We start from the raw sequence: 27,420 nt of genomic DNA on the forward strand, positions 1-27,420 counted from the left end.
CTATCTCTGCTGGCCACCCACTTCGTGTTTCTACGCAACACATATCTTTCAACTATGCTATGATGTAAAAAAAATCTAATTGAATAGAATCTACAGATTTCGTGTTGAAGATAAATACTTTTACTAAGAGTATATTAGTAATTGAGTGACCCGGTCTCTCCAGATCTCCTAACAGTACTATTTCTAGGGTCAATTTTAGATCAATGCTATGCATTTTCAGCCATTCCTGAACCTGAGACCAGAAACAGGCTACCTGAGGGCAATACCAAAATAAATGGTCTATTGATTCTGTATCCTCACAACAAAATCTGCAGAACTACGATGATTTTATGCCCCAAATAGAGATGGCCGCCTCGCTTCGCGTTCCTAGGAAATACTTATTTTCCACCATAATTTGCAAATAAATTCATAAAATATCCTACAATGTGATTTTCTGCATTTTTTTCTCATTTTGTCTGTCATAGTTGAAGTGTACCTATGGTGAAAATTACAGGCCTCTCTCATCTTTGTAAGTGGGAGAACTTGCACAATTGTTAGGTTAGATTACTCGTTGGTTATTACTGCATTGCCAGAACTAGAAGCACAAGCATTTCGCTACACTCGCATTAACATCTGCTAACCATGTGTATGTGATAAACAAATTGGATTTGATTTGATTTATATAATAAATAATAAAAAAATCTCTTCCCAACTATTTTGCAATCTGTATGGCACAGTTGTCAACATCCTGGTCCTCAAATGAAACTGGTATACTTTCCTATTTATACTATTTTTTGATTCCTCCGCCAGTTTTGATCCTTTATATTGGGCAGACAGACCATTTCCCTACCTCTTCCCGCTGCCACCTGCCTCCTCCATTTTGGGGCAATGCTGTAATCAATTGGTTGTACTCTTGGATTGAACAAACCTTCTGGTACAACTCCATGAAGGACATAACTCTATACCATTACAATTTACAATATAATTTAAGAATAAAATATCCTTTTCAAACATCTTTCCCATAAATACAGGTATTTTATCAACCCTACACATTTGAGTTCAGCCATAATATTTGTTGTAATATTTGTTGTATCTTTTCAGGGGGATGAAATTGAAATTGTAGCCAGCTCTGCAGTGCTTGTTTGAAAAAGACAGATACTTTGAAAAAAGTATCATTTTCTACTATTAATCGAAAATGAGACATGGCAATCTGTACAAAGGCTAAAAGGACATTTTTAAACAATGGATGAGCTTTTCTTATTAATCTACTTCAGAACCATTTAGGGTTCAAATAAAACCATTGAATGAGTGAAGCTTTTAAAGAGAGGTTTAGTGCTTTGATATTTAATCATCTCAACCCACCCAATTCATATTCATTATCTAGATAGGCTTGTCCCAGATAAAGCAAAATATTTTTTGCACATATGATTTGAAAAACAAATCATCAGGAGTAGGCAGCGCCATGAGTAAGTGAGTAAACTGAGATATGACTAAGGAGTTAATCAGGGCAATTTTTCCATAAATAGACAGGTATTTCTGTTTTTAAGCCTTGGATTTCTAATCCTCTAATGTTGTTATTGGATCTGATTTTAATAGCTAGCATTTCGAGGGCATACCGAATAGATATGGTGACATCGGACACCCTTGTTTGACTCCTCTTGACGATTCAAAACTCTTGAGAAGTAACCTTTATTTACTATTTTACACCTGGGGTTGCTATACATTATTTTTTCCCCATTTTATAAGAGAATTACCCAAACTGAAAAAATCCAGGCATTTATAAATAAAATCCAGTCTTTCACAATCCGCAATAAATACCATTCCTGGCTTCTTATATGTTTCATGATGTTTGATCAGCTTCTTGATGTGCCACCCCTATGGATGTGGATGGATAATCTTGGCAAAGGAAAAATGCTTACTATGTAAACAAATTTGTGCACACAATTTGAGAGAAATAAGCTTTTTGCGTGTATGGAACATTTCTGGAGTCTTTTATTTCAGCTCATGAAACATGAAACAAACACTTTACATGTTGCATTTATATTTTTGTTCGGTATTGAAAGAAACAATATATACCATGAAGTCTAAAGAACTGTCCGTAAATCTCCAAGATAGAATTGTGGCTCAAAGTTGAAGAGATTGACTTCATCATTACTTGTTTTGTAAGAGGTGTTGACAAGCTGAAGGTACCAAGCTGTCTGTTTAAAATACTAGCACACAGCTCTGACACCCATGCATACCCCACAAGGCATGCTACCAATGGTCTCGTCACAGTCCCCAAGTCCAGAACAGACTGTGGGAGGCACACAGTACTACATAGAGCCATGATTACATGGAACAGCAGGGATTTGTGAAGTAACACAAACATAGGCACAGACACATGTTTACACACACATGACAACATATGCACTATACACACACGTACACATGGATTTTGCGTTGTAGATATGTGGTAGTGGAGTATGGGTCTGAGGGCACACAGTGTGTTGTGAACTCTGTAATGAATGTATTGTAATGTTTTTTAAATTGTATAACTGCCTTCATTTTGCCAGATACCAGGAGCTTAATCGGGATCTATAATAAATACAAATATACAGTGCATATTCGGGAAGTATTCAGACCCCTTGACAATTTCCACATTTTGTTACGTTATAGCCATATTCTAAAATTGATTAAATAAATAAAAAACATCAATCTACACACAGTAATATAAAAGTGAAAACAGGTTTATAGAATTTTTGCACATTTATTAATTATAAAAAACTACCTTAGAGAATGGGAGAAACTCCCCAAATACGGGTTTGCCAAGCTTGTAGAATCATACCCATGAAGAGACTAGGCTTTTTATTTATTTACAAACATTTCTATAAACCTGTTTTTGCTTAATCATTATGGGGTATTGTGTGTAGATAGATGAGGGGGAAAAACTATTTAATCAATTTTAGAATAAGGTTGTAACGTAACAAAATTACTTAATTTAAGACACTATGTGTTCAGTCTTGCTTTCTGTTGGTTGAGAGGGAGTATATAACCCTTTAAACCTGGCTGACTGGCATGAGGACAGAGTGAGCGACATCTCCATTCCTCCCAGCCCGCTCCGAACACTGCTCCCTTAATGGTAATGTATTGCTTCCTGAAAGTGGGAGTCAGAGCACAACACAAATTCCAACTGTCCTTTTCTCACTCCCTCCCTGCAACCCATTAGGTCTGTTTGCACCCCTCTAAATCGCTTTCATTCAAGCAATTCATTTTGGGCCCTCAGAGATCAGGATTAAGGACACTTATAGTGACTTAACATTGTTGGAAAAGTCTGTATTTCTCCCACATATATCCAAGGGACAACTGAGAGGTTGTGGTTTGAAATTGGGCCATGTTTTTCAACCATGGTCATCTGTAGTCTCAGTTAGCCTAATGTTTTAAAGATATGTGCATGAGAGAGAGAACTATAACTATATAACTATATAACTTTACTATAAAAAGTTAGTGAAAGAAGCAACCAAGAAAAATCCATGAGATTCAAATGAGCTTTTCAGACTTTGTCACAGACAACATAAACACTCCACAATAATGAAAAATGCCCCCCCCCCCCCTCCATAAGTAGTTTGTTTTAGATGTTCTTATTTACATATTAACATTCACATTGGTATGAACACAAAAATCACACAGAAACAGATTGACAATATCAGCAAACATGGCAGTATTGCGTATTTCTTTTTATATACCACTTCAGTACATCACGTTAATTTGATATTAATCGCTTCCTTCATCGATTAGTGCACATAAGACGTGACATCTTTTGATGACCAGAATTGCCAAACAGACCTGTTTTGTCCCCCTCGTAACTTATCCCAGACATACTTACTGCTTACCCCAAAACTGGTATAAAGACTATTACGCAAATACATTGAATATTGCTTGAAGAATTCAGTATTGATATTTGGACAAAATTGCTTGAGGTTTCCATGGCTCAACATGGTGATCAATATTTCGGACACATGCTTGTGAATATTAGATCGCTACTGCAACTCTTTCTGCCAGCTTTGAGACATATTCCATTGGACTTTTACAGAGGGGAATATTGCTGTTGTGGGACTACAACTGTTGACAAACAAAAAATGTCCTCAAACTCCCATTAATACAGTAACAATGACATAAATCTGGGCCAGTAGGCCTTACAGCATCTCAATATCAAGACATCCGTTTTGTTAGAATTTTGCAGACAGCTTTCTTAGGCTTACAGGTGGCAATTTTTTTATGCGGAAAATGGGTATGAATAACTACAAAATGGCTGCAATGGGAAACACTACTGCAAAATAATTATATTCAACTGGAAAAACAAATTAAAATACATTTGCATATAAAACTTTTCAAACAAACTGAGATAACAATTAAATCTTGGAAGTCAGCAGCATCATAAAAACTCTTCATTAAATATTTATGCAGGGTTCTAAAAGGCAGAATTGCCCTGTGTGTACCTTGAGATAATTTTTCTCTGAGTTGACTAATGTTGTGAAAGTGCTTTCAGCACTAGAGTGAAGCAAGCTTTGAACCTTCTACTAGTGCTAACATGTGCCAGCCCTAGCCTAGCATGAAGATGTGCTAGCAATATCTGTACATATATTAAGTTCTGATCACACCTCCTCTCTATGCTACATAAAATCAGCTTTTCATTTTGGTTTTCAGTGCTTGTAGCATCAAGACTTTCCAGATCATTCCCTTATCAGTGCAAAATACGATAAAAAAAGAGAAAGAGAAAGAGAAAAGAGAAAAGAGAAAAGAGAAAATAGAAAAGTCCCTCCCTAATCTCCAATAAAGAATCGTAACACTGAGAATAGTCCACCATTGTTTGTTTCAACTACACATTTGTGCAAACATCTTGGACACAAAATGGTAGATTTCCCAAACAAAAAACATTGAATAAAATGAGTGGCCATTTTGAAGACTACCATAGAAAAACACCACAGCCTTGTGGTTAATTACTGGAATAGCAATTGTGTAACTTCTAAAACAGACCAACTTCACCACAGAATTTTTCACATAGTTTCCTGAGTTTAAAAGACAAAGTCACACTCAATAGCTCTGAATCCATGCCTGACAAATTGTTGCTTGTTGTTACGGAAAGCTCTTCTGAGAATTCCGAATAAGCATATTGGCATCTGGAAAATTTGTCCCGTGCCAAATTATTTAATCTCATCTAGTCCACACGGTGTCCTTCATATCGCCACAGGACTGCATATTGCACTGCGAATGTTGCTATGAATGAGTAGTTGGGCATGGACAGTCCTTTGGGGAAGACTAAGAAGCTACACCATCGGGTGAGCTTCCATCTTCCTCACCTTTCACTCAGAGGTTTGGCAAACCAGAGGACAGGTTGATTGAGTTAAGGCTGTATTGTGAGGCAAGCCCTATTACAGGGAAGTAGTCAGCCGAGATTTGGGGTGGTCTGCTCAGTCCACAGCCAGTTCACAGTGTAGCTGCTGGACCAACTTGGCCTGAGTGTAGGCCTGGAGGAAGTCCTTGTAGCGGGGCGCGCAGCCCAGCCACGCTTCGCCGAAGTGTATGCGGCCGGTGAAGAGGAAGCTTCCTGCCCCGGGCCGGACACCACACTGCAGCAGGGTCCTGATCTCGCCTGAGAGGGTCAGGCGGCCTGTCCCGGTGAACAGGGCATATTTCTGGCGAAATACTCGGGTGGTGCTGACCTTTATTACCGCCGCCCGTAACTCGCTGTCCTCATCCACTGCCTCAATGTTACCACGCACCACTGTGGGGGAGAAGAGACACCAGTTAGTCACAAGCTCTTATTGCCCAGATTAGTTTGTAACAGCAGTTACAAATATAAAGATCATAATTCAACAAAATGTGGACTAAGTTGGAGGAAATATATTTGAATTAATGTACTTTTCTTGAATACCTGCTCTTCACCTTCTAAAAACATTTTTGAAACTGCTGGGAAACCAGTCATGTTTTCGCTGTAAAAAAAACAGCTGAAGTAACTAGGATCCTAGCCCATCAGAGGCTAATGTTAATTAGAGTCAGTTAAATGAGTATTGGAGAACTTCCTGGAACAGTTCCATAATCCCGGCATAATTCAGCCCGATTATGTCTGAATTAGAGCCATGCGGATTAGTCCACTTGCACTGTTTCGGGGGGAGGGGTTGGGATTAGTCCACTACAGTATCTCAAGAAGGGGGGGGGGGGGGGGGGGGGACTTCAGGGTACTGTAGGAAAAAGTTGTTCAGTTTCACCTCTGCATAGTTCCACCTCTGCATAGTTCAGAGGGATGAGAATTTGGATCACTGTCAGCCCAACCTTAGAGCTGGGGTACCCTCACTTTAAGATGAGTCAACAACCGATTTGTAGTTCCTGAATCGTGACACAAAATTGTTACTTTTTTTGTTTGAAACTGAATGGCTTTTCTAGCCATTTTGTATTGAAGTAAATGTAGTTTGAATTGGGGTAGAAATGCAGTGACACCAAACTGCAGAGGTGGGACGAAGTCACTATTATTCGAGTCACATGGAAGTCAAAGTCCGAGTCTCCAATTACATTAAGCTCAATATGCACATGTAAAGCTCAGTATCTTCCGTTTTGAAAATGCATCACCATTTATGGCTGTAATGACACGCCACATTTGCACAGCGATTGTTTGAGAACCACTGATTGATATAGAGAATATATTTGTGAATAGATTTGCTGTACAGCTATAGGATCAGGTGAAGCGCAAAATGTCAAATTGTAGAGAGCGGATCGCCATAAATCTTCAGAGGATGCAGCTTTCAAAGACTCGGCCACTATTGGTTGACCTGTCATGATATATTGCTTGTTTGATTTTTTTGCTCTTGAAGTGCCACAAAATAAGTGACAAACCCTGGCCAGATAATTTCAAGTCATCAGTCTCAAGTCAAAGTCCCATCTTGAGGCTCCAAGTCAAGTTATTTCATTCAGTATCAAGTTGAGTCTCAAGTCATCCAATTTGTAACTCGAGTCCACACCCCTGTCAAACTGTTCCTTGCCTGGCATGTTATAATGGCAGCACGGACAAAAACAGGAGGTTGTAAAAGAGGAGAGCTCACCAAAGTCACTGGTGCAGACAGCCATAAGGAGCTCTGTGTTGTTACAGGGTCTGCAGGCACCTGGGGAGAGAGGGGGAAGAAAGAACCAGTCAGTTGGAGCTCCACTAATCAAACAATGCCAATTCCATCCACTCTTCACCTACTCCCTTGTTTGATATTGTAAATCACATAAAACAAAAAAGTAGGTATGACATGGTTAAGTTATTATATTTCAAAGCTTTATGTAAAAATAAAAATAAAATAAAAAAGTTGAGCTTTAACCTATCCTGTTGCACACATAAAGGACACAAAAAAAGGGTGGAGATGAGCTTATAAAGAAGATCAAATGCTCTGGAGGCGGGATATGAATAGCCAGAACAAACCACCATGCAGAGAGATACACACCGCAGTGTTCAGACAGCGGCTACTTTTGCGGTTCGGAGAGGAAGGCCAGTGAAACTTAAAAAGGTGTGAGACTCCACTGGCCCCAAACGTTTTTAAAGCCAAATGAAATCAGCCACCCTACCTCCCACCTAGATCCTGCTAGGGTGTCTGCACCCACACCTCATCAAAGAGAACCAGACAGGGCCAAGAGAGGAGGGTGGAGAACTTTAAAGGATTTAAATGGGCAGAGCACCACTTCTACACTTTTTCAGAAAGCACTTCCTTCCTAGGTGTTGTGACAGCTTCATTCACAGCCAGTGGCGTGTATTCGTGGATGCCAAGCGAAGCCAGGCTTCCTCCCCAAAAAATGTATTGGTCAAATTTATCTTTCGTCCCATTGTGTTTTCATAATATTCCTTCAATTCGCAATTGGTTGTATCTTACTGGAGATATCATCCAAGCGATGGAAACAGCACCTCTCTGTAGATATGTGTAGCCCATGCATCTGGATGCTGTCTGGACAAAAATAGTGTGACATGTTCCCGCCGAAGCATTTTGATTGATTGATGCCAGCAAGTATTTGGCCTCAGTTGATACATTTGTTTATAAATAATTAGCCAATCAGCATTGAGCTGAGCTCAATGGTTGGTGGTTCTGGTGCAGCAAAAGGCCCACATAGGGAGGCAAAATAGTTGTCCTGAAGTACCTAGCTAGCTAAAAAAAATCTGCCATGGATGGACTTGGTGTTTTTACTTATTCTCCAAACAGGCCAATGATTATAACTGCTATTCTGATCTAACCATACAATGCCTTGCGAAAGTATTCGGCCCCCTTGAACTTTGCGACCATTTGCCACATTTCAGCCTTCAAACATAAAGATATAAAACTGTATTTTTTTGTGAAGAATCAACAACAAGTGGGACACAATCATGAAGTGGAACGACATTTATTGGATATTTCAAACTTTTTTAACAAATCAAAAACAGAAAAATTGGGCGTGCAAAATTATTCAGCCCCCTTAAGTTAATACTTTGTAGCGCCACCTTTTGCTGCGATTACAGCTGTAAGTCGCTTGGGGTATGTCTCTATCAGTTTTGCACATCGAGAGACTGACATTTTTTCCCATTCCAGCTCGAGCTCAGTGAGGTTGGATGGAGAGCATTTGTGAACAGCAGTTTTCAGTTCTTTCCACAGATTCTCGATTGGATTCAGGTCTGGACTTTGACTTGGCCATTCTAACACCTGGATATGTTTATTTTTGAACCATTCCATTGTAGATTTTGCTTTATGTTTTGGATCATTGTCTTGTTGGAAGACAAATCTCCGTCCCAGTCTCAGGTCTTTTGCAGACTCCATCAGGTTTTCTTCCAGAATGGTCCTGTATTTGGCTCCATCCATCTTCCCATCAATTTTAACCATCTTCCCTGTCCCTGCTGAAGAAAAGCAGGCCCAAACCATGATGCTGCCACCACCATGTTTGACAGTGGGGGTGGTGTGTTCAGGGTGATGAGCTGTGTTGCTTTTACGCCAAACGTTTTTTTTTTTACGTTTTGCATTGTTGCCAAAAAGTTCAATTTCGGTTTCATCTGACCAGAGCACCTTCTTCCACATGTTTGGTGTGTCTCCCAGGTGGCTTGTGGCAAACTTTAAACGACACTTTTTATGGATATCTTTAAGAAATGGCTTTCTTCTTGCCACTCTTCCATAAAGGCCAGATTTGTGCAATATACGACTGATTGTTGTCCTATGGACAGAGTCTCCCACCTCAGCTGTAGATCTCTGCAGTTCATCCAGAGTGATCATGGTCCTCTTGGCTGCATCTCTGATCAGTCTTCTCCTTGTATGAGCTGAAAGTTTAGAGGGACGGCCAGGTCTTGGTAGATTTGCAGTGGTCTGATACTCCTTCCATTTCAATATTATCGCTTGCACAGTGCTCCTTGGGATGTTTAAAGCTTGGGAAATCTTTTTGTATCCAAATCCGGCTTTAAACTTCTTCACAACAGTATCTCGGACCTGCCTGGTGTGTTCCTTGTTCTTCATGATGCTCTCTGCGCTTTTAACGGACCTCTGAGACTATCACAGTGCAGGTGCATTTATACGGAGACTTGATTACACACAGGTGGATTCTATTTATCATCATTAGTCATTTAGGTCAACATTGGATCATTCAGAGATCATCACTGAACTTCTGGAGAGAGTTTGCTGCACTGAAAGTAAAGGGGCTGAATAATTTTGCACGCCCAATTTTTCAGTTTGAAATATCCAATAAATGTCGTTCCACTTCACGATTGTGTCCCACTTGTTGTTGATTCTTCACAAAAAAATACAGTTTTATATCTTTATGTTTGAAGCCTGAAATGTGGCAAAAAGTCGCAAAGTTCAAGGGGGCCGAATACTTTCGCAAGGCACTATAAATGAATTCCTTTTGCCACTGGCTTGAGACGATTGAAGTTCAATATGTAGCAGGCTCACGTTAACTAACAAGCTAACTTAGCTGGTTCATTGTTGCACATGCGAGAAAGTTACGCTAGCAAGCCCCCTAGGGCATAAAAAAAGTGTACACTACTGTATGACAGTCAGACCCTTGTGCCAACATGAAAGCAAGGAGGATGGCATTGGTGTTCATCTAGTCCACAAGTAGGGTAGGTCAACATGTTTTTTCTACTTAGCAGCACTGGACTAAAAAGTTAATATCTTTAAGTTTGTTTTCACTGTATTCGGCTAATCATATACAATATATATAGCCTAGCTGATTTGATGCGGTCAAGCGACCATCCCTCATCACTGTCAAACGCTCCCTAAAAAACTTCAGCGAGCAGGCCTTTCTAATTGACCTGGCCCGGGTATCCTGTTGACCTCATTCCGTCAGTAGATGATGCCTGGTTATTCTATAAAAGGTGCTTTCCTCACCATCTTAAATAAGCATGCCCCATAAAAAAAAATAGAACCAGGAACAGATATAGTCCTGACTGACCTTGACCAGTACAAAAACATCCTGTGGCGTACTGCATTAGCATCGGATAGCCCCCACGATATGTAACTTTTCAGGGAAGTTAATAACCAATATACACAGGCAGTTAGGAAAGCTAAGGCTAGCTTTTTCAAACAGAAATTTGCATCCTGTAGCACTAACTCCAAAAAGTTCTGGGACACTGTATAGTCCATGGCGAATAAGAGCACCTCCTCCCAGCTGCCCACTGCACTGAGAATAGGAAACACTGTCACCACCGATAAATCCACAAGAATTGATCATTTCAAAAGCATTTTTCTACAGCTGACCATGTTTTCCACCTGGCTACCCCGGTCAACAGCCCTGCACCCCTCACTGCAACTTGCCTAAGCCTCCCCCATTTCTCCTTCAACCAAATCCAGATAGCTGATGTTCTGAAAGAGCTGCAAAATCTGGACACATACAAATCAGCAGAGCTAGACAATATGGACCCTCTCTTCCTAAAATTATCCACTGAAATTGTTGCAACCCCTATTACTAGCTTGTTTAACCTCTCTTTCTTATCGTCCGAGATCCCCAAAGATTGGAAAGCTGCCGCAGTCACCCCCTTCTTCAAAGGGGGAGACAATCAAGACCCAAACTGCTACAGACCTATATCTATCCTACCCTGCCTTTAAGGTCTTCGAAAGCCAAGTTAACAAACAGATTACAGACGATTTAGAATCCCACTTCTCCGCTATGCAATCTGGTTTCCGAGCTGGTCATGGGTGCACCTCAGCCACGCTCAAGGTCCTAAACGACATCGATAAGAGACAATACTGTGCAGCTGTACTCATCGACCTGGCCAATCACCACATTCTTACCGGCAGACTCAACAGCCTTGATTTCTCAAATTAATACCTTGCCTGGTTCACCAACTACTTCTCTGACAGAGTTCAGTGTGTCAAATCGGAGGACCTCAGGCAGTCTATGGGGGTACCACAGGGTTCAATCCTCGGCCGACTCCTTTCTCTGTATACATCAATGATGTCGCTCTTGTTGCTGGTGATTCTCTGATCCACCTCTATGCACCATTCTGTATACTTCTAGCCCTTATTTGGACACTGTTAACTAACCTCCAGATGAGCTTCAATGCCATACAACTCCCCTTCAGTGGCCTCCAACTGCTCTTAAATGCTCTTTCGCTGCCCACACCTACCCACTCATCCAGCATCACTACTTTGGACAGTTCTGACTTAGAATATGTGGCCAACTATAAATACCTAGGTGTCTGGCTAGATTTACAAACTCCCCTTCCAGACTCAGATTAAGAATCTCCAATCCAAAATTAAATCTAGAATTGGCTTCCTATTTTGCAAAAAAGCATCCTTCACTCATGCTGCCAAACATGCAGGGCGGCAGGGTAGCCTAGTGGTTAGAGCATTGGACTAGTAACCGAAAGGTTGCAAGTTCAAATCCCTGAGCTGATAAGGTACAAAATCTGTCGTTCTGCCCCTGAACAGGCAGTTAACCTGTTCCTAGGCCGTCATTGAAAATAAGAATTTGTTCTTAACTGACTTGCCTAGTTAAATAAAGGTAAAAACATACCCTTGTAAAACTGACTATCCTACCGAGCCTTGACTTTGGCGATGTCCTTTACAAAATATCCTCTAACACTCTACTCAGCAAATTGGATGCAGTGCCATCTGTTTTGTCACCAAAGCCCCATATACTACCCACCATTGCAACCTGTATGCTCTCGTTGGCTGGCCCTCGCTTCATATCCGTCGCAAAATCCACTCGCCTTTCCTTACAGTTCTCTGCTGCCAATGACTGGAACGAACTACAAAAAACACTGAAGCTAGAGACTCATATGTCCCTCACTAGCTTTAAGCACCAGCACCAGCTGTCAGAGCAGCTCAGATCACTGCACATAGCCAATCTGTAAATAGCCCATCCAACTACCTCATCACCATATTGTTATTTACTTATCCCCAGTACCGCTACTTCCACACTCATCTATCACACCAGTGTTTAATTTGCCATACTGTAATAAATTCACCACTATGGCCTATTTATTGCCTCACACCCCTTATCCTACCTCATTTGCACACACTGTATATAGACTTTCTCTATTGTTTATTCCATGTGTAACTCTGTTGTTGTCAGTGTCGCACTGCTCTGCTTTATCTTGGCCAGGTCGCAATTGTAAACCAGAACTTGTTCTCAACTAGCCTACCTGGTTAAATAAAAAAATGTAAAAAAATGTTTAAGTTGAAATGGTGCTGGAATAGCAGAGGCAGTGATCCTGTTTTATTTGTGCTGACTTGCTGTAACTGTTAGAAACATTAACTTACACGACCTACAACATGGTTAAGCAACTGTTTTACATGTAATATTTGCTTTATGGACTTCACCAGATGCACGTTGCTCACCGGTTTTTGTTGTCTCTGCCTTATTGTCCATCACGGTGGTGTATGAATGGATGGGTTATAGAGCAAACAACGCAATTATCACAAAATAGGTTGTAATATGGCTTTTTTCCTGGCTTGACTTCCCCAGTGATTTTACCCACACACCACAACCAAACCCTGGCTGCATTGAATTGACTGCATTGTACAAAAACACCCTGGCATTTGTTTTGGCCTTGCAAGTTGCTGGCCTTGCAAGTTCCAAGAAGTACACCCCCCCAACCCACCTAGTTGCCCCCTCCACACATTCCTCTTCTTAGTGAAAATGTCTGATAAATGACATTCCTGCTTCCTCCCTGGCCCATAGAGAACCTCCCCACATGCCCAACCAGAATAACTGTGTGTGTGTAGACTCTAGAGTGGGGAGGGGGTGTATTCCTAGAACCAAGCCTCTTTAAAGAGGGGCCGCTCAACAAAAGAGGGGAGCATCTCAGCTGGGGCAGAGGTCTCCCTGTCGCCAAGGCAATGGCAGTAATCTCAGAACACTCTCCATTGAAAGGAGCTGTAAACTCTGGAGAGAAGGCTCCACATACTGAGCTTTTGTCCCCCCCTAACACTCCCCCTCCTCTCTCCATTCGCCTTCAAATCTAAACCAAGGGACAGGGCCTGTAGGCCTATGCTTCCAGGGAAACTAGAGGACACTTCCCCCAATCTACTCTGCCTGGACACTGAGAAAACAGAAAATAAACACCAAAAAGCAGGTCTGTTTGTACGGAAACATCTTTAGGGGGGGTTTGACTAAATATAATGGAATATGACTCAGAGACGCACACAAAGAGAAATACAGGAAATATGTGGGGGAGAGGAGAACTGAATCATCGAATCTGAGCTAAATCAAATTCTAAAAGTTGTTTGTAAGGCCCATCGACTATCAAGGAGCATATTCAAACACTATTTTCCTTGCTTTGTGTTGAGAGAAATCTTTATAGTTCACGCTTTTATGTTTATCCATTTCAGCCCAAATTACACTTCCATGACCCAGACTGATCCAACATGGCTGCCTCCTTCCTAGGTCCAACTCACCTTCATTACTGCTGACGGGGTTTGAGTCGAGTGACAGGCGCACAGTCCAATCCCCTCTCAGCTCGTAGCGGAAAGATGCAATGCGGCGGCTGATGTCCTGGTGGGGAGTGGCCTGGAGGAAGAGGGCCACCTTCTCGCCGGGCAGGCGGCTGAAGCAGCGCACCCGGGTTGGGGGAGACTCCTCCAGACGGTCCCCTACCAGGAGCTCCAGGACCCCGTCTCTCTCCAAGTAGAGCTGGGCCCCGTGGAAGTGCTCGGAGGGCTTGACGCAGGCCGTGATCAGGCCCGAGCTGCTTCCCCCAGGCCCCACTGCCGCAGAGGGCAACCTGGGGGACAGGGTGAGGCGGAGCGCCCCCTTAGGATAGAGCCAGTCCAGAGCACCCTCAGAACAGTGGAGGGAGATCTGCTCCACACTGCCTTGCTGCTGGGACAGACCACTGTGGGATGGAAAGATGGAGGGAGAGAAAGGAGATAGTTATACAAGTGGACTTCTATGACCTCCAAGCCAGACAGACTAGTCCTCAGAAGTTGTCCTCTTGAAAATTGGAGTCACCAATATACCGCTTGTAAGGAAATTGCACTAAACCTTGCAGGATATGTGGTTTTGGTGTAGGGCTTTAGATGTGGGGGAAACTTGAGGGACTGAGGGAGAGCTTGCAACATCAAAGAAATCGGGCTAAAATGAATGACAGATTAACCTTTCAAGCCTGCGATTTTGCATGGAGTGCATTTCACAAATTTTAAGTGCATCGTTTGAAAACTATTAAAACATTCTTTCAAAATGCACATTGAACTGAGGTTTCCATTCGCAGAAAAAAAAGGAGTGCCGCCCATTGGTCACCGAAGGACCGCGTCCGTGCCATGTGGAATTAACATATTTTTTTAATCATAGAGTGTTATGCTGTTAAACTATCTCACTGCAAGACTGTAACCCCAAAGCACGCGTGATACTTTGTTACAAAGGCACTGGAAACATTTAATTGCCCCCAACAACTGTCTGGTCTTGATCCGATTAAGGTCTGATAATTGACCACCAAAGCTGAACGGAAGTCTTCAAGTACATTCAGAACGAATAAAAAAGCAATTTTATTTTGCACCTTCCTACATTTGAGAAAAAAATCTGAAGGTTTCGCCATAAAACAAATCAAACTTGAATAAATCATTATAAAGTGATACTTGCCTCCCCCTCCAGCTGCATTGGTCTTCGGAATAACTGGACAGAGCGCAGTCAACAATGGGTAAGAGTAGGATCCAAACTTTGTAAATCCAAGAAATAGCCATTTCCTTCAGTACGTGCTACAAATGAGAAAAACGTAAATGTTCCAAAGATGCAGTCCCTTCAACCTTTAAGCATGGGAATCTCCACCATCCCTATCTAAGCAAATTGTATTTTGCTGTTCTTGGCAACCTCCATAGCACGGTACCCTCCTCTTCTTGCTGATTTCCAGCAAGGAGTGTCCCTACCTCTATTCTGACTCACTGATCCTAGTGCATAAAGAGAGGAGTCGTCTGAAGGTTTTGTCTTTGAGCAGAAGTTGGTCGACCAATCAGAGTTGGAGAGGAACAACTTTAAACCACTCACACGATAGAGGGGGAGGAGTGTGCTCTGTTGCATGTGACAGAAGAAGAATGATCTATCAGTATGCAATAATAAACTGTTGGTAATAGATAAGAGGCATTTACCATTGTGTCAAACAAGCGTGCGCAAAGTAGGACTATAATGAATTGCTTGGGCAGAAATAGGAGTTCGGTATGATAACCCAATCTGACCTCCTTTGTTGAAATGTGAGGTCTCTATGTCCTCGTATTTTCTCTGACAGATAATAACATATTTTATCAGGGTGAGTGAATATATTGGCTTGAATGTTCTTGACAATATAGGACTATATGTGTTGGATCCCACCACCTCAAAAGTAGAAGAAACCACTCAGTGGAAAACAATGATTCCATCATGAACAAGAAGAGGTTTAGAAACAAATGTTAGAAGCACAAGCAAGACTGAGAAATACAATTTTACCTAGAGACAGAACAGTGTGGACGGAGCAGAGACGTTTTCCTTATTGTGCTAATGCTAACTAAGGACTTAGAAAGGTTTAACTCCTTGGTTAGCTTCATCCGTTTACTCATAGCTAACTTGTGACAAGACTCATGACCATGAAGTTGATGAAGAGGAGATGGATGGTGTACCCGCTGGGTGCTGTGCCCTCTGCCCTCCCCCAGCTGGGGTTCTCTTTCATGTGGCAGTATTATAACCTCATCAAACATTATTTTGTACTCGTATCCCCATCCATCTTCCTGGACTGAAACAGTGACTTGAATGTAGGTATATATGTTATATTATATAATTATAAATGATATATTATATACAGTACCAGTCAAAAAGTTTGGACACACCTACTCATTCAAGGGTTTTTTCTTTATTATTTTAAAAAAATTCTACATTGTAGAATAATACTACGAAATAACACATATGGAATCATGTAGTAACCAAAAAAGTGTTAAACAAATCAAAACATATTTTAAATTCTTCAAAGTAGCCCCCTTTACCTTGATGACAGATTTGCACACTCTTGGCATTCTCTCAACCAGCTTCATGAGGATTGCTTTTCCAACAGTCTTCAATCAGTTCCCACATATAATGAGCAGCGATCCAACTCATCCCAAACCATCTCAATTGGGTTGAGGTCGGGTGATTGTGAAGGCCAGGTCATCTGATGCAGCACTCCATCACTGTTCTTGGTCAAATAGCCCTTACACAGCCTGGAGGTGTGTTGGGTCATTGTCCTGTTGAAAAACAAATTATGGTGCCACTAAGCGCAACCCAGATGGGATATGTATCGCTGCAAAATGCTGTGGTAGCCATGTTGGTTAAGTGTGCCTTAAATTCTAAGTAAATCGCTGACAGTGTCACCAGCAAAGCACCCCACACCATGACACCTCCTACTCCATGCTTCACGGCGGGAGCCACACATGCGGAGATCATCCGTACACCTACTCTGCATCTCACAAAGACACGGCAGTTGGAACCAAAAATCTCCAATTTGGACTCATCAGACCAAATGACACCTGTCCAATGTCCATTGCTCGTGTTTCTTGGCCCAAGCAAGTCTCTTCTTATGATTGTTGTCCTTTAGTAGTGTTTGCTTTGCAGCAATTGAACATGAAGGCCTAATTCACGCAGTCTCCTCTGAACAGGTAGCCAAGTGGTTAGGGTGGCAGGTAGCCTAGTGGTTAGAGTGTTGGGCCAGTAACCGAAAGGTTGCTAGATTGAATCCCCGAGCTGACAAGGTAAAAATGTGTTTCTCTGCCCCTGAACAAGGCAGTTAACCCACTGTTCCTAACCTGTTACTGTTATTAACTGAGTTGCCTAGTTATATAAAGATTAAATAAAAACAGTTGATGTTGAGATGTGTCTATTACTTGAACTCTGTGAAAAATGTATTTTGGCTGCAATTTCTGAGGCTGGTAACTCTAATGAACTTATCCTCTGCAGCAAACGTAACTCTGGGTCTTCTTTTCCTGTGGAGGTCCTCATGAGAGCCAGTTTCATCATAGCGCTTGATGGTTTTGAAGAAGCGTTCAAAGTTCTTGAAATTTTCCGCTTTGACTGACCTTCATGTCTTAAAGTAATGATAGACTGTTGATTCTCTCTACTTATTTGAGCTGTTCTTGAAATAATATGGACTTGACATTTTACCAAATAGCGCTATCTTCTGTATAGCACCCCTACCTTGTCACAACACAACTGATTGGCTAACCATTTTTAAGAATAAAATAAATTCCACAAATTAACTTTTAACAAGGCACACCTGTTAATTGAAATGCATTCCAAGTGACTACTTCATGGAGCTGGTTGAGAGAATGCCAAGAGTGTGCAAAGCTGTCATCAAGGCAAAGGCTAGCTTTGAAGAACCTAAAATATAAAATACATTTAGATTTGTTTAACACTTTTTTGGTTACTACATGATTCTATATGTGTTATTTCATAGATTTGATGTCTTCGGTATTATTCTACACTGTATAAAATAGTTTAAAAAATGGAATGAGTAGGTGTGTCAACTTTTGACTGATACTGTACGTATGTGTGTGTGTGTGTGCATGCTTCTGTTTCTCTCTGCAATGTGTGTGTTTTACACGGCCTATGGTGTGTGTGTCTGCATGCATTTCTGCGTGTGTTGAAAAGCAGGAAAAGGCCTTCTTCTGATTTGAGTTATGACAATGTCTCAGACACCATTGTCTCTGTGAGGACAGAGCTTTGTTCGCCCTGGGGCAATTCAAGGATCAGCATCTCAAGGAAACAGAGGAAACCATAAGAGTCAATGACAATGACAATATGAATATATTAGTGGCTAAACTTAGTCATGGGCACTATTGCTATGAATATGCATTCATTTGCACATTGTGCATCCTGCACACAAACGTATGAATACATACACTGTACAGTACATGCGTATCCATAAAATCAATGATTCCCACAGTGACCATACGTACATATCCCAAACAGAAATCATGGATTACAGGCAACATCCGACTAAGCTAAAGGTAAGAGCTGCCGCTTTCAAGCAGCGGGACATCCGGATGCTTATAAGAAATCCCTCTAAGGCCTCCGATGGACAATCAAACAGGCAAAGCGTCAATACAGGACAAAGATCAAATACTACTATTTGATGTTTGTCGGATGTGGCAGATGTCGGATGTTGCAAATCACTGACACAAGCCTATCAGATGAGCGAAATGCCTTCTATGCTGGCTTCGAGGTAAGCCATACTGAACCATGCATGAGAGCGGGTGGTGAGGGTAGGAAACAACACATCCATCACATTGACCCTCAACACAGGGGCCCCTCAGGGGAACGTGCTTAGTCCCCTCTTGTACACCCTGTTCACACACGACTGCATGGCCGTCACACGACTCCAACCCCATTATTAATTTTGCCAACGACACGACAATGCTAGGCCTGATCACCGACGATGATGAGACAGCGACCTGGCAGTTGGTGCCAGTACAACAAACTCTCCCTCAACGTCATCAAGGCAAAAGAGCTGAACGGGGACTACAGGAAACAGAGGGCCGAGCAAGGCCCCATTCACATCGACGAGGCTGTAGTGGAGATAGTTGAGAGCTTCACGTTCCTCAGTGTCCACATCCCTAAGGACCTATCATGGTCCAAACACACAAACACAGTCGTGAAGAGGGCACGACAATGCCTCTTCCCCCTCAGGAGGCTGAAAAGATCTGACATGGGCCCTCAGATCCTCAAAAAGTTATACAGCTGTATCATTGAGAGCATCTTGACTGGCTGCACCACCGCTTGGTATGGAAACTGCTTGGTATCCGCCCGCAAGACGCTACAGAGTGTAGTGCGTACGGCCCAGTACATCACTGGGGCCGAGCTCCCTGCCATCCAGGACCTCTATACTAGGCGTGTCAGAGGAAGGCTCTAGACATTGTCAGACTCCAGCGACCCAAGTCATGGACTTCTCTGTGCTACCGCATGGCAAAGCTGTACTGGAGTGCCAAGTCTGGTACCAAAAGGCTCCTGAACAGCTTCTAGCCATAAGACTGCTGAACAGTTGATCAAATGGCTACTCGGACTATTTGTATTGACGTACTATTTTTTGTTGTTGCACTGATTCTCTTGCACTGCACTATGCACACTCACTGGACTCTACCCACTGACACTCCAACGCACGCACGCACGCACGCACGCACGCACACACACACACACACACACACACACACACACACACACACACACACACACACACACACACACACACACACACACACACACACACACACACACACACACACACACACACACGCTCACACACACAAAACACATGCATATTGACGACACACACACACAATCCTGATTAACTAGTCACTTTTGACCAAACCTACATGTCCATATTACCTCAATCCCCCAGGACATTGACTCCATACTTTACTCCTTGTATACAGCTTTTGTTTTGGTGCAAATGTTCTTACTTTTTAACTTGTTGGGAAAGGGCTCGTAAGTAAGCATTCCATGGTGAAGTCTACACTTTGTATTTTTGCAGTTCCAGTTTCCACCTGCAGTTCAGCACACAGCATAGTTTCAGAGAACAGAGAGGATGCTTTTGCCAATTTAGGGAGTAGTCAGCGGTGTGTGTGAGTGTGTAAATATTGTAAATTGCCTTCATTCTTAGCACAATGTGATCATTGATTAAAAAACAAAGGTTTGTTAGTTCCCATGCTTCAAACAGTGAACCAGATTTTCTCTGTTGTAGAGTTTACTCATCTTCTCATGAGTCTGTGTTCACAGTATTCTCACTGGCTTGTGAATGCAGTATCTTTAAACACTGTCCTTCTGTGACTATGACACTTTGCATGTGTATATTAAACACTGTGTATATTTATTTGGTATATGTATGCCTCTCTCTCTCTGTGTATGTCCATACTTGTGTGTGTGCACTTTGAGTATTTACAGTGCATACAGAAAGTATTCAGACCCCTTGACTTTATCCACATTTTGTTACATCACAGCCTTATTCTAAAATCGATTAAAAAGAGAACACAAGAACACATTGACCTCCATCATTCCTAAATGGAAGAAGTTTGGAACCACAAAGACTCATCCTAGACCTGGCTACCAGGCCAAACTGGCCAATTGAGGGAGAAGGAACTTGGTTAGGGAGGTGACCAAGAAATCGATGGTCACTCTGACAGAGCTCCAGACTTCCTCTGTGGAGATGGGAGAACCTTCCAAGAGGACAACCATCTCTGCAGCACTCCACCAATCAGGTATTTAGTGGCCAGACGTAAGCCACTTTTCTCTGCAGTAAAAGGCACATGACAGCCTGCTTGGAGTTTGCCAAAAGGCACCTAAAGGACTCTCAGACCATGAGAAACAATATTCTCTGGTCTGATGAAACCTCAATGCCAAGCGTCACGTCTGAAGGAACCCTCTCACCATTCCTATGGTGAAGCACGGTGCTGGCAGCATCATGCTGTGGGGATGTTTTTCAGTGGCAGGGACTGGGAGACTTGGCTTCGGGGACTGGGAGACTGAGTTTCGGGACAAGCCTCTGAATGTCCTTGAGTGGCCCAGCCAAAAGCCTAGACTTGAACCCGATCGAACATCTCTGGAGAGACCTGAAAATAGCTGTGCAGCGATGCTCCCCATCCAACCTGACAGTGCTTGAGTGGATCTGCAGAGAAGAATGGGAAAAACTCCCCAAATACAGGTGTGCCAAGCTTGTAGCATTATACCCAAGAAGACTCGAGGCTGATCGCTGCCAAAGGTGCTTCAACAAAGAACCTGAGTAAAGGGTCTGAATACTTATGTAGATGTGATATTTAATTTAAAATTTTTAAATATATTTGCAAAAAATTCTAATAACCTGTTTTTCTTTGTCATTATGGATATTGTGTGTAGATTGATGAGGAACATTTTTTATTTAATCCATTTTAGAATAAGGCTGTAAAGTAACAAAATGTGGAAAAAGTGAAGGTGTCTGAATACTTTCCGAATGCACTGCATTTGGTATATTTATTCCTCTGTATATATGCGTGCATACATATATGATTGTGTATGTATGTGTGTGTGTGTATGCTGGGAGGAGGGCAGTGTAGTGTTACCTGACGCTTACGGAAGCCTGACTCTGGAGCAGGTCTAGTACCATCTCTGTCAGTCTATCCCAGGCCCATAATCAGAAATTAGCCCTCTGACCAACATGGCGGACCTCTCCTGGTGCTGCTCATGGATCAAAGACCCAAGCTACAGAGCACTTTTCCCATAGCTGGAGGGCTAATCTGTGTGTGCACCTGTATATATAGCTAGCAGTTCTATGTGTCCATAAGTGGAGGCCTACTTTGCATTTCCTTCCCACAATAGTGGGATAAGTGTGTATATTGTATGGAGATAAATCGTATTGAGTATGGAGATGAATTGCTGTAAATTTAACAAGAATAATTAGCAAATGAATTATGAATTAGGCTACTGATTCATACTGTAATATATGCATATATTGAGTTTGTATGTGAAAGCTATCCAAACTAAAATGCATGCATCACTAAAATGTTACCTAAGCAGTAGGCTACTGATTCACTATGTATAATATGCATATAATTCCGTTTTTATGTTATAACTATCCAAACTAAAATGTGTGCATCATTAATAACTATCCAAACTGAAATGTTACTTAAGTAAATGTTTTTCCGTAATCCTACCCTTCCCCACCCTCACAGCAGCTTTCCATGGAAAATCAGTGCAAATCTGCTTTATCTAACATTCCTGCTATTTGTTCTCCAGCTCTGTGACATCTATCCCCGGTAATGTGAATGTCCAACTCCTTTTTCTCTGCTAATCAGACTGCTCATTGTACCTCAAACATGATGTAATCTTTAAGACAGTGTACCACAGACATTATGTCATCTTTAAGACAGTGTACCTCAGACATTATGTAATCTTTAAGACAGTGTACCACAGACATTATGTAATCTTTAAGACAGTGTACCACAGACATTATGTAATCTTTAAGACAGTGTACCTCAGACATTATGTAATCTTTAAGACAGTGTACCACAGACATTATGTAATCTTTAAGACAGTGTACCTCAGACATTATGTAATCTTTAAGACAGTGTACCACAGACATTATGTAATCTTTAAGACAGTGTACCTCAGACATTATGTAATCTTTAAGACAGTGTACCACAGAAACTATGTAATCTTTAAGACAGTGTACCTTAGACACTATGTAATCTTTTAGACAGTGTACCACAGACACTTTGTTATCCTTTGTTATCCTTGTTATAATGGGTTTACTACAGCCACCTCATGTAAAGGGTTTATGTATGGCCTCATACGATCTCTCTTAACATTATGTTTTAAAGAATTTAAGAAGTTAAAATATGTCAAGGATTGAGTGGAGTACATGGCTTATTAGCCAGGAATGTAATTGTAATCCTGGGGGAAAAAACGTGGAGTGGATGGGAAACTTTGGCATGCCTGAATGAAACTTCAGTATTCCAGAGAGAAACTGTGGCATTCTCATACTCCGCCACATCACAGTGCTAGTTTCTGAGTCGGTGGGATCGTGAGGCTGATGTCTTCACATCTCTTTCCACCATTATGGGTTATTGTGTGAAGATTGACGAGGGAAAAAACAATTGAATAAATTTTCGAATAAGGCTGTAAAGTAACAAAATGTGGAAAAAGTGAAGGGGTCTGAATACTTTCCAAATGCAATGTATATTTTAATGCAGTCATCTCCATTTTAATTTGAAGCATCTTTTTTATACGTCATTTGTTTGTATCAATTGCAAAGATGTTGACAACTTTGTATTTGTAGTAAACTTTGTTCTGAAGTTATTGGCGCTCCCAGAGAGGCAGCTCTTTGGTAATATGAATGATCTGATTTAAGTTGGTCTTGGTTCCCATAATTTCATACGAAGGGAAAAGCTACACATTACACTGTATCTACTTCTCTGTGTACTTTACTTTTAACACAACTGAAAGTATTTGACTTATAACCACACAGGTCTGTCACCCACTGGTACCACAACAGAGCCTATTATACAGTATGTGTGTTTTTTTTTCTTTTCATTTTGACCTTTATTTAACTAGGCAAGTCAGTTAAGAACAACTTCTTATTTACAATGACGGCCTAGGAACAGTGGCTTAACTGCCTGTTCAGGGGCAGAACGACAGATTTGTACCTTGTCAGATCAGGGGTTTAAACTTGCAACCTTCCGGTTACTAGTCCAACACTCTAACCACTAGGCTACCCTGCCACCCCTGCCGTTTCTCTGTGGTTGTGGTGTGAAGGTCCCTGTCACATTTCTCCCTCGTCACACACAGCACCCTATCACTATCTGAGCAATGCAACTGATCATTATCTAAAGATTTAGACTGACTAAAAACATTTGTTTCTGGGGTTGAGAGTAGACCAAATGGAATTTAATATTTTGCACTTAATGCACTCTGTGTAGATAGTTTCTATACATATTACTACCAGTGCTTTTGTCGTTCCCCAACCCCCTCCAAGTCATCTAGCTGTCTTGTTTTGGAGGGAAACATTGGAGGGAAGCTTTGGAGGGAATATGGATTTTATTACTTGAATTTAATAAAACCTAAATAAAAATCAAACCAGCAGGGATAGGAGAGTGAACTGATAGTCATTATTTTGTATGTTTTAAGCTGTATGAAAGAAAGGAAATGCAATTTGAAACCTATTTGTCCTTTGTTTAAGATATGTATTTATTTTTTAAGTATGCGATCGATTAATATTGATAAACCTTCACAAATTGATTACCAAATCTTCTATCCTGAGAGAGAGAGGGGGGTGATCTCCAACTCTCTCTACCACAAGCAAGGGAGATAACGATAGTTTGATTCAAATTAAATTAAACTTAACCAACTGCAGCATCAAAATCTTATACCTGAAAGATTATTGGATGTATACACTATATACAATACAATTCACAAGTGCATTATTTACACTACATGACCAAAAGTATGTGGACACCTGCTCGTTGAACATCTCATTCCAAAATCATGGGCATTAATATAGAGTTGGATCCCCCTTTGCTGCTATAACTGCCTCCACTCTTCTGGGAAGGCTTTCCACTTGAAGTTGGAACTAGTTCTTCCACAACGATCTCCACTTCACAATAACAGCACTTACAGTTGACCAGGGCAGAAATTTGACAAACGGACTTGTTCGAAAGGTGGCATCCTATGACGGTTACACATGGAAAGTCACTGAGCACTTCAGTAAGGCCATTCTACTGCCAATGTTTGTCTATGGAGATCGCATGGCTGTGTGCTCGATTTTATACACTTGTCTGCAATGGGTGTGGCTGAAATAGCCAAATCCACTCATTTGAAGGGGTGTCCACACACTTTTGTATATACAGTACATTCAGAAAGTATTCAGACCACTTCCCTTTTTTAAAAATGTTATGTTACAGCCTTATTCTAAAATTGATTAAATAATGTTTTCCTCATCCGTCTACACACAATACTCCCTAATGACAAAGTGAAAACAGGTTTCAGAATTTTTTGAAAATGTATAAAACATTTCAGATCCATTTTTGTACATTTGAATGTCATAGTAGTAGATCCCACAGTAGTAGGGCATCTATTCTGTCCTTGCTTTAGCTTTTGAGTGAGCGAGAGAACGAGAGAAAAAGAGACTGTTGGTTTTCTGTGATTTTAGAGGATGGCTGACATTTTACATGCTCCTAACCAACTTTTTTAGTTTTTTTTGCATTGTTTGTAACTTATTATTTTACTTATTTTGTACATAATGTTGCTGCTACTTATGACCAAAAATAACTTCTGGACATCAGAACAGCAATTACTCACCATGAACTGGAAGAGGCTAGAAGGATATACAGCTTTCCCGGGAACAGGCCCAAATCCCCGTCATTTGCGTGAAGAAAAGACGAAGGAAAAGGGGGCGCAGGTCGGGCTGCCTTCTGAGAATCCGTAGGGGAACGTGTAACTCCCACTGCCATCCGTTCTACTGACTAGCATGCAATCATTGGAAAATACATTTGATGATCTACGATTACGATTATCCTACCAACGACACATTAAAAACTGTAATATCTTATGTTACACCGAGTTGTGGCTGAACAACGACATGGATAAATATAGAGCTGGTGGGATTTTCCATGCACCGGCAGAACATAGAAGAAGCTATGTCTGGTAATACGAGGGGTGGGGGTGTGTGTCTTTTTGTCAATAACAGCTGGTGCACGATGTCTAATATTAAAGAAATCTCGAGGTATTGCTCGCCTGACGTAGAGTACCTTATGGTAAGCTGTAGACCACACTACCTACGAAGAGAGTTCTCATATATACAGTGCCTTGCGAAAGTATTCGGCCCCCTTGAACTTTGCGACCTTTTGCCACATTTCAGGCTTCAAACGTAAAGATATAAAACTGTATTTTTTTGTGAAGAATCAACAACAAGAGGGACACAATCATGAAGTGGAACGACATTTATTGGATATTTCAAACTTTTTTAACAAATCAAAAACTGAAAAATTGGGCGTGCAAAATTATTCAGCCCCTTTACTTTCAGTGCAGCAAACTCTCTCCAGAAGTTCAGTGAGGATCTCTGAATGATCCAATGTTGACCTAAATGACTAATGATGATAAATACAATCCGCCTGTGTGTAATCAAGTCTCCGTATAAATGCACCTGCACTGTGATAGTCTCAGAGGTCCGTTAAAAGCGCAGAGAGCATCATGAAGAACAAGGAACACACCAGGCATGTCCGAGATACTGTTGTGAAGAAGTTTAAAGCCGGATTTGGATACAAAAAGATTTCCCAAGCTTTAAACATCCCAAGGAGCACTGTGCAAGCGATAATATTGAAATGGAAGGAGTATCAGACCACTGCAAATCTACCAAGACCTGGCCGTCCCTCTAAACTTTCAGCTCATACAAGGAGAAGACTGATCAGAGATGCAGCCAAGAGGCCCATGATCACTCTGGATGAACTGCAGAGATCTACAGCTGAGGTGGGAGACTCTGTCCATAGGACAACAATCAGTCGTATATTGCACAAATCTGGCCTTTATGGAAGAGTGGCAAGAAGAAAGCCATTTCTTAAAGATATCCATAAAAAGTGTTGTTTAAAGTTTGCCACAAGCCACCTGGGAGACACACCAAACATATGGAAGAAGGTGCTCTGGTCAGATGAAACCAAAATTGAACTTTTTGGCAACAATGCAAAACGTTATGTTTGGCGTAAAAGCAACACAGCTCATCACCGTGAACATACCATCCCCACTGTCAAACATGGTGGTGGCAGCATCATGGTTTGGGCCTGCTTTTCTTCAGCAGGGACAGGGAAGATGGTTAAAATTGATGGGAAGATGGATAGAGCCAAATACAGGACCATTCTGGAAGAAAACCTGGTGGAGTCTGCAAAAGACCTGAGACTGGGACGGAGATTTGTCTTCCAACAAGACAATGATCCAAAACATAAAGCAAAATCTACAATGGAATGGTTCAAAAATAAACATATCCAGGTGTTAGAATGGCCAAGTCAAAGTCCAGACCTGAATCCAATCGAGAATCTGTGGAAAGAACTGAAAACTGCTGTTCACAAATGCTCTCCATCCAACCTAACTGAGCTCGAGCTGTTTTGCAAGGAGGAATGGGAAAAAAATTCAGTCTCTCGATGTGCAAAACCGATAGAGACATACCCCAAGCGACTTACAGCTGTAATCGCAGCAAAAGGTGGCGCTACAAAGTATTAACTTAAAGGGGCTGCAGACCACCATAGTCCCTGTGACCAAGAAAGAAAAGGTAACCTGCCTAAATGATTACTGCCCTGTAGCACTCATGTCGGTAGCCATGAAGTGCTTTGAAAGGCTGGTCATGGCTCACATCAACATTATCCTTCCGGATACCCTAGATCCACTCCAATTCGTATACTCCCCCAACACATCCACAGATGACACAATCTAAATCGCACTCCACACTGCCCTTTCCTCCCTGTTTACCCACGACTGTGTGGCCAAACACGACTCCAACACCATCATTAAGTTTGCGGACGACACAACAGTGGTAGT

General features: G+C 41.6%; 1 protein-coding gene across 1 annotated transcript; it reads right to left on the reverse strand.

The window, feature by feature from the left end:
• Positions 1-1,949: 1,949 nt before the first annotated feature.
• On the reverse strand, positions 1,950-15,332 carry LOC109870405 (meteorin-like). The gene is made up of 4 exons (XM_020460902.2): positions 15,019-15,332; positions 13,839-14,275; positions 7,053-7,112; positions 1,950-5,740 (listed from the first exon to the last, which is right to left on the reverse strand). The coding sequence occupies exons 1-4, from the start codon at positions 15,117-15,119 to the stop codon at positions 5,427-5,429; spliced, it is 912 nt and encodes a 303-aa protein (XP_020316491.1). The 5' UTR covers positions 15,120-15,332; the 3' UTR covers positions 1,950-5,426.
• Positions 15,333-27,420: the final 12,088 nt, after the last annotated feature.

Source organism: Oncorhynchus kisutch, linkage group LG25 (assembly GCF_002021735.2).
Source record: "Oncorhynchus kisutch isolate 150728-3 linkage group LG25, Okis_V2, whole genome shotgun sequence".
Classification (NCBI taxonomy): Eukaryota; Metazoa; Chordata; class Actinopteri; order Salmoniformes; family Salmonidae; genus Oncorhynchus; species Oncorhynchus kisutch.

Excerpts from the sequence above, each read along its gene's own strand:
- LOC109870405 (XM_020460902.2), bottom strand. The coding sequence starts at position 15,119 with ATGGCTATTTCTTGGATTTACAAAGTTTGGATCCTACTCTTACCCATT. Across the intron at positions 14,276-15,018 it reads CAATGCAGCTGGAGGGGGAG|TGGTCTGTCCCAGCAGCAAG; the intron begins GCAAGTATCACT and ends TCCATCCCACAG. Across the intron at positions 7,113-13,838 it reads CCCCGTCAGCAGTAATGAAG|GTGCCTGCAGACCCTGTAAC; the intron begins GTGAGTTGGACC and ends CTCTCTCCCCAG.